The 12,912-nt window shown below is 36.8% G+C and overlaps 2 protein-coding genes across 2 annotated transcripts; both read left to right on the forward strand.

Moving 5' to 3' along the window:
• The first annotated feature begins 148 nt into the window (after positions 1 to 148).
• Positions 149 to 6,418, forward strand: LOC135075824 (pre-mRNA-splicing factor Slu7). Its single transcript, XM_063970283.1, has 12 exons — positions 149 to 430; positions 662 to 816; positions 1,037 to 1,129; positions 1,406 to 1,595; positions 1,853 to 1,935; positions 2,262 to 2,407; positions 3,307 to 3,490; positions 4,254 to 4,399; positions 4,954 to 5,059; positions 5,537 to 5,651; positions 5,760 to 5,938; positions 6,204 to 6,418. The coding sequence occupies exons 1-12, from the start codon at positions 262 to 264 to the stop codon at positions 6,375 to 6,377; spliced, it is 1,740 nt and encodes a 579-aa protein (XP_063826353.1). The 5' UTR covers positions 149 to 261; the 3' UTR covers positions 6,378 to 6,418.
• A 636-nt stretch (positions 6,419 to 7,054) lies between these two features.
• LOC135076063 (sorting nexin-12) lies at positions 7,055 to 12,695 on the forward strand. Its single transcript, XM_063970518.1, has 4 exons — positions 7,055 to 7,329; positions 7,494 to 7,589; positions 7,787 to 7,889; positions 10,440 to 12,695. Exons 1-4 carry the CDS (start codon positions 7,156 to 7,158, stop codon positions 10,565 to 10,567), a joined length of 501 nt encoding a protein of 166 aa, XP_063826588.1. The 5' UTR covers positions 7,055 to 7,155; the 3' UTR covers positions 10,568 to 12,695.
• Positions 12,696 to 12,912: the final 217 nt, after the last annotated feature.

The following is a 12,912-nucleotide window of genomic DNA, read 5'->3' on the forward strand; positions in this document are numbered from 1 at the left end:
TCCAAGATAAGGGGATGTCTCGCTCATGTTCATTCATTCCATAACATAATAACGGTAACGTTATTTAAAAAAATATTCCATCGCCATTATAATTGACGTCATGTTATTAAAAAAACAAAAGTCAAGTCTCAAAAACGTCAATCAATTTTCGATGTTTTGCCTTCGCGTAGTTTCGTGCACGATGTTATTTTTTTGCGTAAATTAAAATAAAATCAAGAATTTAATTAGCTTTTTAATTAAAAATACTGTTCTTTGATCACAATGACCACTAATACCAGAGCTCCGGTATCCCAAATATTACGCAATAAAGACGAAACTGGCGAAGAGGATGATGAACCAAAAAAGAAGTCCAGAGAGGACTGGAGGAAAGCCAAGGAGTTGGAAGAGGCTAGAAAAGCTGGAACAGCCCCCGCTGCTGTTGATGAGACAGGTAAAGTACTAAATAATTTGGTAAAAAGCTTGTTAAGTATAAGAATTCGGACGAAGTAATGCGTAGCAAAACGTCGATAATACAGCTGGTATTCAACGAACAAGAGTATGTAGGTTGTTTGTTCGGTCAGATTTTTTGAAATAATTTATTATTACCCTAATATAGTTAATATTCTTCGCAAATAGGCTCAATTTTTTTGCATTTTTCTCATCAGCAAATGTTCGTTTTCAGGCAAAGACATAAATCCGCACATTCCTCAATACATATCCTCGGCGCCATGGTACTACGGCACTTCTGGGCCAACGCTCAAGCATCAACGGCCACAAGAAGACAGGGAGGCCAAATTCACTAAGCTTGACACTTATTACAACAAGGGAGTGGATACGGTACGTAAAAAAATATAAATAACTTTAAGTACCTATTGTAGAATTGTACTTTGCGAATATTTAATTTAAAAGTTTACAAATGACCTCTTATATTTATAATAGGTATGTTTTTATACCATTTGATGTATTTCAAAGCATTTAAATTATTATTAGCACCATTGTCACATGCTTACCCTAGTAATTACGTGTAAACTTTGTCCAATGATCTTTGAACTTCCAGACTCAAGTAGCCACAAAATTCAGGAAGGGAGCATGTGAGAACTGCGGAGCGATGACACATAAGAAGAAAGATTGCTTAGAAAGACCAAGGAAGGTTTGTATGAATTGTTATGATTTTAATGTTAACGTAAACACTGACATTGTGATAATACACAAATAGTGCATTATGGTAATAGTCTAAATTGCTATCCTGACTCTGATAACTGAATTACAGACCTAATCAGTAAAATCACCAACATCTTTAATAAATATCCGGAATATAAATTCTGTCTACTCATATTATGTTACAATGTTTCTGCTATCCCAATTCTTATAAGAACCTCTTGCTTTGTCTGTTACATAAAAACAAAAGTATACAATCATTTTGCAGATTGGTGCAAGATTTACAAATGCAGGCATTGCAGCAGATGAATTTAACCAGCCCAACTTGAACTTAAGTTACGATGGCAAAAGGGACCGGTGGAATGGTTACGATCCGCTACAACATAAAGCCATCATTGAAGAGTATCAAAAAGTCGAGGATGCTAAAAGGGAACTGAGGGCAAAGAAATTAGAACAAGGTAAGTAGCTATTTTGAAGTTGTTCTTTTGAGTCTTTTAGATTTTGTGGTGAGAAATGATAATTTTTTGTATTTGATTTTATATTCAACCAATATTTTATTTTATTTAAATGTCACCCACATGTTTGCGACTCATAATAAATGTATATTTTGTTGAGGTATAGTCAAGTCAGCCTATTCAAGCTTTGCTTATGTGGACCACTATTGAACACACTTTAAAAGTATTTCAAATATTATACTCATTTATTTATTTTGCAGATCCATCAGCAATGGAAGATGAGGATAATGTGGAGGAAGATGAAGACAAATATGTGGATGAGGTTGACATGCCGGGTACCAAGGTACAGTTGTTAACATAACATGTATCTACTATAATATGTATAAATCTTATGAAAAAGCTTTATTGGGTCAAATAGTCATTTCTTTCGTGCACGGTGGTCGCGGCGCGTCCGATGCAGGTCTTCAAGCGGCGCTTTGGCGGCGATCAGATTGCGCTTGTATATTGACGTTGCGGGTTTGAAAATAACGGATTTTTTTCCTAGTGTGAACTTTTGCTCGCGCAGTGATCGCCACCTCGCAAGCTGAACGCGTTGGTTTGGCCGAACCTTTACTTGAATTTTTGAAATATAAGCATTTAATCATGTCTATTCATCATATTCTTTTGCAGGTGGACTCCAAACAACGTATCACAGTCAGAAATCTGCGTATCAGAGAGGACACAGCGAAGTACTTGAGGAACTTGGATCCCAACTCTGCATACTATGACCCGAAGACGCGCTCTATGAGGGACAACCCTGACCCTGAGGCTGCCGAGTAAGTTATTTGTTTGTTTTGAATTTAATGTTACTTTAGCACACAATACTCATTTACAGTGGCGGTTTTATTGGCTAAGAAGTGGTATAGTCAAAAATCTGCATGTTTCAATTTTTGTAATATATAGCCAATGGGCCCTTGTCCAGTTTACAAATGACAATCTGATCGAGTCAGCTGCGTACTTGGCAGCCGTGACGTCACATCAATGATCTATGGGTCTAGACAAAGTGCACAATAAAATCGCAAACCAGTCGAAAAATGGTCGAAAGGCCTTTTTTTTCTATGGAGTTTTGACGGATTTGATTTTCGATTCGAGGGAAAGTCGCATTTCAGCGTGGTGTGCAGTTAGCTCGATCGGGTTGTAACTGTGGTTGTAATAACTAAACCTCAAATATTATTCGCCGGGGGGTCATTGTCAAAGCTTTGCAGATTAGTGGATAGAGTAAGGTACGTCAATAGGTACGAACGATTATAAAAGTTCGGCCATTTGGGAAATGGGGAATCCTCGCACTTTTTTCGTTGTCGTTCGTTTAAGTATTGCTAGTATAAAAAAAATTGGTAGTTTTAGTAGAAAGTTCATAGGTACCATATAAGTCAAAAGAACCATTTCCGGTATTTTTTTTATTTAAAAAAAATCAAAACAATCATATTTTTTATCACAATAAAAGAAAAAGCTTTTACAACTCCATTGTCACCTTTAAGGAAAAGTATGTACACACGGCCACACTGTTAACTATCCATTTCTGTTTTTGCTCTCGCTCTCATCAAATGGTGATTCTTTGCGATAGAACGAGACGACATGACAGGCAATGGATAGTTAACACTGTTGCCGATGGTACAATGCAATGTAAAATGATAAAGTTGTTAAATAAACTTTTATTCATTTATTTATATCCTAGGTCAGAATACGCGGGCGAGAACTTCGTGCGGTTCACGGGCGACACGCGCTCGCACGCCGCGGCGCAGGTGTTCGCGTGGGAGGCGCAGGCGCGCGGGCTGGACGTGCACCTGCTGGCCGAGCCCACCAAGCTGCAGCTGCTGCAGCGCCAGTACGCCGAGCGCAAGCAGCAGTTCAAGACGCAGGTGGGTACTACTGTGCTCATTGTGCCTCCCTGAGGTCTCGATTTGGTTTGACTTTTTTGTCAGTAGGCAAATGAATAGGTATGCAGATCACAGAATATTGCCGACATGCTGTCAAAAGTCACAGACTTGTCGCTAATAATTTATGTAGTCAAAAGTCGCTGGGCGACACATGCGGGTACAAGTTGTCGACAATCGACAATATTCTTTCGAAATAAAGCCGCTGATACCAAGTAGCCAGGCTGTTAGCAGGCTTAATGAGTAGAGTTCTGTGGGACTTGTTCTAAGTCCACCTGGCTAGCTACCTATATAAATCTGTGATCGTAACAATAGTGTTAACATTTTTGTATTCCGAGAGTTGGAGGTTGGAGGCCATTTCCTCGTGGTTGAGGATTCTGGGTAAAGCTCACTTCTACTTTCGGCCTGATCATCACATTCCATTAGGTGAGAGGCAGGCCAAGAGCTTCCTCGACGTTAAAAAAATGTATTTATACTAGCGGCCGCCCGCGACTTCGTACGCTGGATCCCGTTTTACCCCCTTAGGGGTGGAGTTTCGTAAAATCCTTTCTTAGCGGATGCCTACGTAAGTCGTAACATCTACCTGCATGCCAAATTTCAGCCCGATCCGTCCAGTGGTTTGGGCTTTGCGTTGATAGATCACTATGTCAGTCAGTCAGACAGTCACCTTTGAGTTATAATTTAGATGAACATAAGAAGACAAGTTTAAAACATATTTTCACTCAAACCTTTCCTTTATGTTCCACAGGTGAAACAATCAGTCCTGGAGAAGTACGGAGGCGAGGAGCACCTCAAGGCGCCACCACGGGAGCTGCTCCTGGCTCAGAGCGAGGTGTTCACGCGGTACAACAGAGACGGAACGCTGGTGCAGGGACCAGAGAAACAGTTGGCTAAGTGAGTACAAACTTCAGTTTTTTTACCGTCTTAGGTATGATACACTACCTACGATCTTTTGCATAGAAGATAGTTCAGTGGTTCCTAATGCCTTGCTTAGCTATAAAAAAAACATATAGCACCATCTATGCCAGTGGTTCTTAACCTTTAAGTCACGAGGGACCATTCTACCAAATTTCTGTCTTGTCAGGGACCACTTTTTTTATGAAATGGGAGGTCGATTTCTCGCCCACTGTACGCCGTTTGCGTTGTGTTAACTCTATATCACGTCAAGTGTCTTCGTGGACCACTTGGAATGCCTCCAGGGACCACCAGTGGTCCGCGGACCACCGGTTAAGAACTACTGATCTATGCTGTCATCGATAATGGTGCCTGAAAGGCTTGCATCTGTTTCTTAATATTATTTTCAACATTTCTGACGCATAAAAATCTGTTGATAGTAGGTAGTTTAGAAGCGTTTGTTCCTAGATATTTGATCCTTATTAGCGACACTATTTCCCAGTACAATACAGGATGTGCTTTGAAAATAATTATATAACTTTATAACGTTTCAGGAGTAAATACGAAGAGGACGTGCTTATAAACAACCACACCAGCGTGTGGGGCTCGTACTGGCGCGACGGGCAGTGGGGCTACAAATGCTGCCACTCCTTCATCAAGGTGAACCACCCACATACAATAATACCGCCTCTGTGGTCTAGTGATAAGACCACCTACTTTAGACGCAGTGGTCCCGGGTTCGATTCCCAGTGGGGCAGATTTTTCTGTTCGGTTTGGTTGGTGGTAGGGCTTGTTCTAAGTCCGCCTGGCTAGCTACCACCATCTTATCTAAGTCTGTCACCATAACAACAATGTTAACAGCATTGTTGTGTTCCGGAAGTTAGAGGTAAGTTAGCCAGTTCGTCCGTGGTTGAGCTCGCTTCCACCTTTGGCCTGATCGTCACTTACCATCAGGTGAAATACAAGCCAAGAGCTTCCTCGTTGTCGATAAAAAAAAATATGCCGTGTTGTTTTTGATCACAAAAAGTTTTATAGTGCATTCGTAAATCCTAAACTGTTCTGCAAGAACTTTTCTTACCATTTGGTTTACTTTTGTATACAGAAATAGATTTCGGTTAACCAATAACACATTTTCAGATGTCATACTGCGTGGGTGAAGCCGGCAAGTCGGTGGTATTAGAAGTACAAGATAAGGACAAAATTACCGCTAGTTCCAGCGCCGCCAAAGAATCGCCAGAGAAAAAGGAAAAAGGTATGTGATCCGGCATTATAAATAAGAAATAATGCAACATTTTTAATTAATGGGAAGATTACGAAACATAACTAATAAAATAGCCCATAAATTTATCTTGTGTTTTAGAAAAGTCAGACAAATCATCATCAGACTCAAGCTCGGAAAGCAGTTCGTCAGAATCCGAGGCAGATATCAGATCGAAGACGGAGAAGACAAGTAAAAAGAAGAAAAATAAGAAAAAAGCCAAAAAGAAGAAGAGGAAGGACCTCAAAAAGGAGAAAAAGGAAGAGGATAAACTCAAAAAGGTAATTTATAAACCCGTAGCCGGGAAAACGTTATTATCTATGTCAAAAAAAGGGATGTATTTAAATCCTATTACGAATTTACGTTCGCGCTGCGCATACGGTGCACTTTTTTTTAGAAAAAAAAAGCATTTTTCGAGACAAATAATATTTTCACAATTTTATGTGTTCAATGCTTATTTACGGGCTTCATGATACATTTATTACACTGTATTTTCAATCTATGAGTATTCAAACATTTTATAAACACTATACTCTTTTCCCTCAGGCTCTCGAGAAAGAAGAGAGACAGCAGAGGCACGCAGACTTCCTTCTGTCTGTGGACGAGCGCAAGCGGCCGTACAACAGCATGGTGGAAGTCAAAGCGCCTACTGACCAGGAAATGGAGGCCTATATGATGAAGCGACGGCGCGAGGAAGACCCCATGAGCCAGTTCATGTGATTGTACAGACATCTTAGCACAAAAATAAATAAGAAATATCATGAGGATTTTTTTTCTGGACTCTAGTTAGTAACCCCATTCTGTACGATTGCTTGGCATTGGCTTGGCAAATGCACAAGCAGTGCAAGGTGAATGTTACGGTTTGAAAAATCTCGGCAGTTTCAGGGTTTCGCGACAGTCGACACGAGACAATTTGGAAAAAGTCCCAGGGTTTCAACACACGAAACGTCCCGGGAGTGGATAAAGTGTATGACAACTTAATAACGCATTGTGGTACTTAAGTAACTTATGAATTTAATTATCACATGATACTGCGTTGTTGTTTTCTGAGAAACAATAATTATCACCATTCATTACATATTTATTAGCAAAATCGTGAGATTTCTAGCAGCGATTGCCATTGAGCAAAAATACGAGTTCTATTCTACAGTTCTACGTTTGCGCATTAAAACATTTGAAATTCTACCATGATGCCTAAGTATTAAAGTAAAAATTAATATTTCGTATTTTGTAACACGTTACAAACCATTAAACAATCCATAGGAAAAAAAGGTTTTTTTTTTTTTCATCGTCTGTTTTTTTTTTGGGCGGAAAATTATTTTTTTGTCATTAGTAGTTTTATTTTCTGTATAATGGCAATAGTAGTTTTTTGACATTTAGCATGACACATCGCCATTTTTCCAAACGTCAAGAATGTTTCGTACATGTCATTTTTCATTTCCTTTTTGAATAGTGGGCCGTCCTATCCTTTTGTGATTGTTTAAAAAAATAAAGCGTTATGATGGCTGAGGACACAACAGCCGACGCAACCAGAAGGTTAAATGTTAAAAAACAGACTTTAGACGACGCTTACGCGGCGCCGGCAAACTTCCTCGAGATCGATGTAGTGAACCCAGTGACAACTATGGGAGTAGGGAAAAAACGCTACACGGATTACGAAGTTCGCATGAGGGTAAGCCTCGATCGTGTATCATCAATTTGATATAATTAAATTAACAATTGACGCGGGATCTGTGTTTGTACGTCACGGATTTGGTGGGCGTATCGTCCGCCCGCTGCATGCGTCAGTGAGGGTAATGTTCTATCGTAGTTCTAAGTGGTTCTTTTTTATTTCAGACCAATCTACCTGTGTTCAAAGTTAAAGAGTCAAGCGTAAGACGGCGGTACAGTGACTTTGAATGGCTGAGAAATGAATTGGAAAGAGATAGTAAGGTAAAAATGATATTAGTCACCATTGTGATAAATGTTTTTGTTTATCAGTGACACCAAACAAAAAGTGGCCAAATGTAGATTGTGTTTTAATTCGGGTTTTATGTGTCCGAAATAGTGTTTTATGTGTCTGAAATAGTGTTTTATGTGTCCGAAATAGTGTTTTATGTGTCCTAAATAGTTTTAAACATGTATTACAGATTGTAGTTCCACCTTTGCCAGGCAAAGCGCTAAAGAGACAGCTACCTTTCCGTGGAGATGATGGTATATTCGAAGAGGAATTCATTGAAGACCGCAGAAAAGGTATGATATTACTCTTAACTAAGTGCTACGATCTTCTTGAAAGAATTGGGAATCTACAATTAACTACACAATACATTCTTGTTGCAAAATAATATAAATGACAGCTGCATTCGATCTTGAATGATAATGTGCATTTGACTACTGTAGACGTCAGCTGTTATTCTGTGAGAAAATTTAATACAGTATTGCCCGAACTCTCAAACTTGTAGGAGAAAGGTTGCTCTGTTCTGACAACAATTATAAACCTTAAACTAGTGAGTCAAATTTTGTTTGCCAGTTCAGTTAATAAATAATCATTAATCTATGTTCAGAAAATACTTGGATAGTTGCCAGTACATTATGAGTGTAAGATAATGGTATTTATTCAGTAAAAAATACTGTTCACTATCTCATTTCACATTGTCTAGCATTTCGATAAATAATGTCAATGTACTCAACAATATAATAGTGTTTATTATCAAAATACTGATTTTTCTTACAACAATAACTACTTTATCAGCATAGATATACAGTATGTGCATGTGGATTGAGTGATCCTTGCTTCAATCTTAACAAAAATCGAGGAAGTTTTACTTAAAATATGTTAAAACATTGCGATGAAGTTTAAAAATTTGTTAAACCTAAGATAAAAATGTTATGGCCAATAAATAGGAGCACTCATACCGCACGCTTTAAGAAAACGTCAACATGTTTATTTCAGAAAATAAAGCCTTTCCACTTCTTTTTATAGTATTGAAAAATTGTTAAGAATATGTTAAAACTATTAACAAATTCAGAAATTCCTTGCACGTCCCGTTCCAAAGTTATGACGATTATTTAGGATCACTCACACCGCACACGGGCCGTATGAGTGCTCTTCAAAATAATGACTTTTTATTAATAAATACGTTTTATTTCTGTTGGGAAATGTGTGCAAACTGACGAGCGAATTTGTTAAAGAATAAGTGTGACAAAACTTAAAAGCTGAAGGAAGAAATTAACCTTTATTCTTTCCTCCAATATGCCGTGTGAGTGATCCTTACTTTTACCTCTATCTGCTCATATGTAGTTCGTAGGCAGACTGAGATAGTGTCTAAAATTGTTAATTGTTTTTAACAATTATTTGGCATATATTTTGCTTTTATTAAGGTCATAATTTAAGAAATATCAGGCTTAGATGATTCCTAAAGGAAAATGGTGATTAGGGTACGTACCTATGATTTTTTATTTTGAGAGACTGTTTCGATTCATCAGAAGTTCACATGTGAGATTTAATAATTATTATTTTATCGTATTTTATAGTCCAACCAAAAAAAAAACAGTTTTGTTGAGAAATTTGTAATTTATTTAAATAAAACCGTGAGTATCTTTCTCAATTCATATTACAAGTCAAATTTGAATTCAATCCTATAAACAATTATAATGTTTCTTTATTTCTATCATTCAAGATGTAGGGGTAAACCACTAAAACTCGCGCTACTGCCGACCGCGGCGACGGACGCCCCCCGCGAGTTTTAGCGGAGGCCCCTAAACCTACTACATATTAGATTGCATTGGTTTTGCATTGTCACGTCTGACGAATCGGAACAGTCTCACAAAATAAAAAATCATATGTACCCTAATCAACATTTTCCTTTAGGAATCATCTAAGCCTGATATTTCTTAAATTATCACCTTAATAAAAGCAAAATATATGCCAAATAATTGTTAAAAACAATTAACAATTTTAGATACTATCTCAGTCTGCCTACGAACTACATATGAGCAGATAGAGGTAAAAGTAAGGATCACTCACACGGCATATTGGAGGAAAGAATAAAGGTTAATTTATTCCTTCAGCTTTTAAGTTTTGTCACACTTATTCTTTAACAAATTCGCTCGTCAGTTTGCACACATTTCCCAACAGAAATAAAACGTATTTATTAATAAAAAGGCATTATTTTGAAGAGCACTCATACGGCCCGTGTGCGGTGTGAGTGATCCTAAATAATCGTCATAACTTTGGAACGGGACGTGCAAGGAATTTCTGAATTTGTTAATAGTTTTAACATATTCTTAACAATTTTTCAATACTATAAAAAGAAGTGGAAAGGCTTTATTTTCTGAAATAAACATGTTGACGTTTTCTTAAAGCGTGCGGTATGAGTGCTCCTATTTATTGGCCATAACATTTTTATCTTAGGTTTAACAAATTTTTAAACTTCATCGCAATGTTTTTATGAGTTATTAACTTGTATCCAGTTTTAAACAATACAATTTATATTGCATTGTGGTTGGTTTTCTTTTCTGTGAACAATAGCATTCATCACAAAGTATTTGAGTGTCATATCATCTTACTATCAATAACAACAAATTGCAATCAACATTTATCTTTATTCAATGCATGATTAACTGTTTAGTGATAATATGCTGTAGTCAGCATTCCTGTGTTATTACAAAGTGGAATGTAGAAATACCTAATGAATTTATTACCCATTTTACTTAATTTGTATAATAATGAGTAATTCATTTGTTATTACATCATTTATTTACACGAACTTGTGTAATCGATTATGAATCTTATATTTCCAGGACTAGAAGTGTTTATCAACAAAATAGCCGGACACCCACTGGCGCAGAACGAACGGTGCCTTCATATGTTTCTCCAGGACCCCACCATTGACAAAAATTACGTACCAGGAAAAATACGCAACACATAATATCGATCCATCCAAGTAAGATAACAATATGAAGTTTGAAACAATTCTCATTTGTACGAGCATTTTAAACAGTCACAATTTTCGAAATTTTCATTTTTGCATTTACATTCACAGTTAAAATAAAGTTTGAGTAACAGATCTATTTGCATTATATTAAAGAAACATTCGTTTGACGCCATATAGCTATTATCAGTTTTAAAACAGTAACTTTAGATACGGTTTAACATAATAATATGCTTGAGCAGTTGCAGAGTTCATAGCTCTGTGAGAGAATTGTTCCAAACTTATGTAATAATGGAATATTGTTGCCGTTTTGAAGCAGACATACGCAGCCAGAGTTTATATCTGTGTTGTCTCTTTAATTATCACTGTGACAATATTCCCAACAAATCCCTTCAATGCAAAGTAATCGAGACAAATGAAATATTTTACACACGGCACAGCATTCCACAGAATATATTTTTAAAAGTTTTCTAATGGAAATCAAATAACCTCCTTCAAGTTGTAAAATGGGAATGTATGCATATAGTCTGATGGATATATTACTGTTGTTCCCCATTAATTAGAACAAAATTGATTGTAATTAGGATAATGTTATTGTTTATAACTAAGCAATATTATTGGAATTGTTAAAATTGTTTACATGTTTACATCATTATGTATATTTCAGTTCATGTATCTATGTGGTTTGCCAGTTTGAAATTTAAGTAAGGATTAAGTTAATATTTTGTCATTAAAGTAATATATTATGTATTACTGCATATTTTATATTTTAATCTCATAATTTTAATTTATGATTCATTCATAATTTCAGTAAGAAATTATATGTATTTATTGTGTATTATTAAATGGGCGTAGGTAAGAAGTTTCCGTCGGTCATCCATCAGTGTCGTAAGGTTCTTAGTGGTCCACCCAATCGCAAGCTCACAAGATCTTACCATGAATCATCACTGATTATGAGTGACTCATAGTCGTTGCCTTCGTTAGTCAGTTATTCTGTTTAGCCCTACGTCAAAAATCCACCCTATGTTGACATGTCCGATTAAATGTGAATTATTAAATTTGGGGACAACAGAATGACCTCGCTAGTCGTTGCATTGCAGAAAATTAGGTGGATACCGTCAGCGTTTGTCATAAGATGAGTCATGGGCTTTGTAACTATTTTCGAGACTTTCTGACAACGACGTTCGTGCCAGTCAATACCTCGCTTTAAGCGAGAGATCATAATAACTGACATTTTCAGATTTATTCGAAAACTCGAAAACAGCGTTATAAAGTGTAAAGCCCCTCTAAAAATTTGGCAGTTGCGTCATAGATAACAATACGCCAAGAACATCAGCCCCCCTAGACAAAACGCACTGTTTGATCGAATCGAAAATCGAATCCGTCAAAACTCCATACAAAAAAGAGGCTTTTCGACCACTTTTCGACTAGTTTGCGATTATAATTTGCACTTTGTCTAGACCCACAGTTGTCGCTAAAAGCAGTCTTGTCTACGGTTCAAGTGTCATTCGTCTGGCGTGAATATGGCAACACTGTCGGCTGTATGACCCGATGCGAAACTTTGCGAGAGTCGGAAAGTAAATCTGAGATGTTATTAGATAATAGTTAGTAATAGCTAAGAAATGTTCTTGATTTTTCAAACCGGATAAACAGGCGTCATTGGCGATAATATTGTACATAGACGAACTGGTTTGCACTCATATCATGTACATGACAAAATAACACCAATTATTTAGGATGGTTACAGAAATTGGATGTGTCAAATATCGAGTTTCCTATACTAAAGAGAGATTATATCACGAGTTAAAGATGCTATGGTCGGTTTACATCACACACGACAAGTAACATAATAAAATTATGTAAAAAAAACCTCCCTGGCCCAAAATGAAATGCCCCCATTTGTAATATTATTGATGTTAAGTCGTAATGCCTTTGGTGTACAAAATTGGTGGATAAATTTAGCTGAATTTCGTTAGCATTACTATGTTTCATCACTAGGTGATGAAATATGACTGTTTAGTTACGCGGATATGTAAGTGTGGATGTTTGACCACCAGGTTAACATTGATTACATTGTATTATGTCGATCATAATAGGTTAATGAAATAAATTTGCTATCATGTCATTGCTGGTTTTATTTTGATGAATTTTTAAATATAAAGTAGTATTAATTTTAAGCTCATAATAATTATGACATCAATCAACTAACTGTTAAATAATCTTTATTTAACATCCGCTTGTTATTTTGAACAGAGGAGTACCTACAATACAACCTTTCCTTCTTACGTCTTATATCATTAATTGGATAACTGTCGGCGCAAGCGCAAGGTTTTTTTCGTATG

The sequence above is a fragment of the Ostrinia nubilalis genome, chromosome 11 (genome assembly GCF_963855985.1).
Source record: "Ostrinia nubilalis chromosome 11, ilOstNubi1.1, whole genome shotgun sequence".
Classification (NCBI taxonomy): domain Eukaryota; kingdom Metazoa; phylum Arthropoda; class Insecta; order Lepidoptera; family Crambidae; genus Ostrinia; species Ostrinia nubilalis.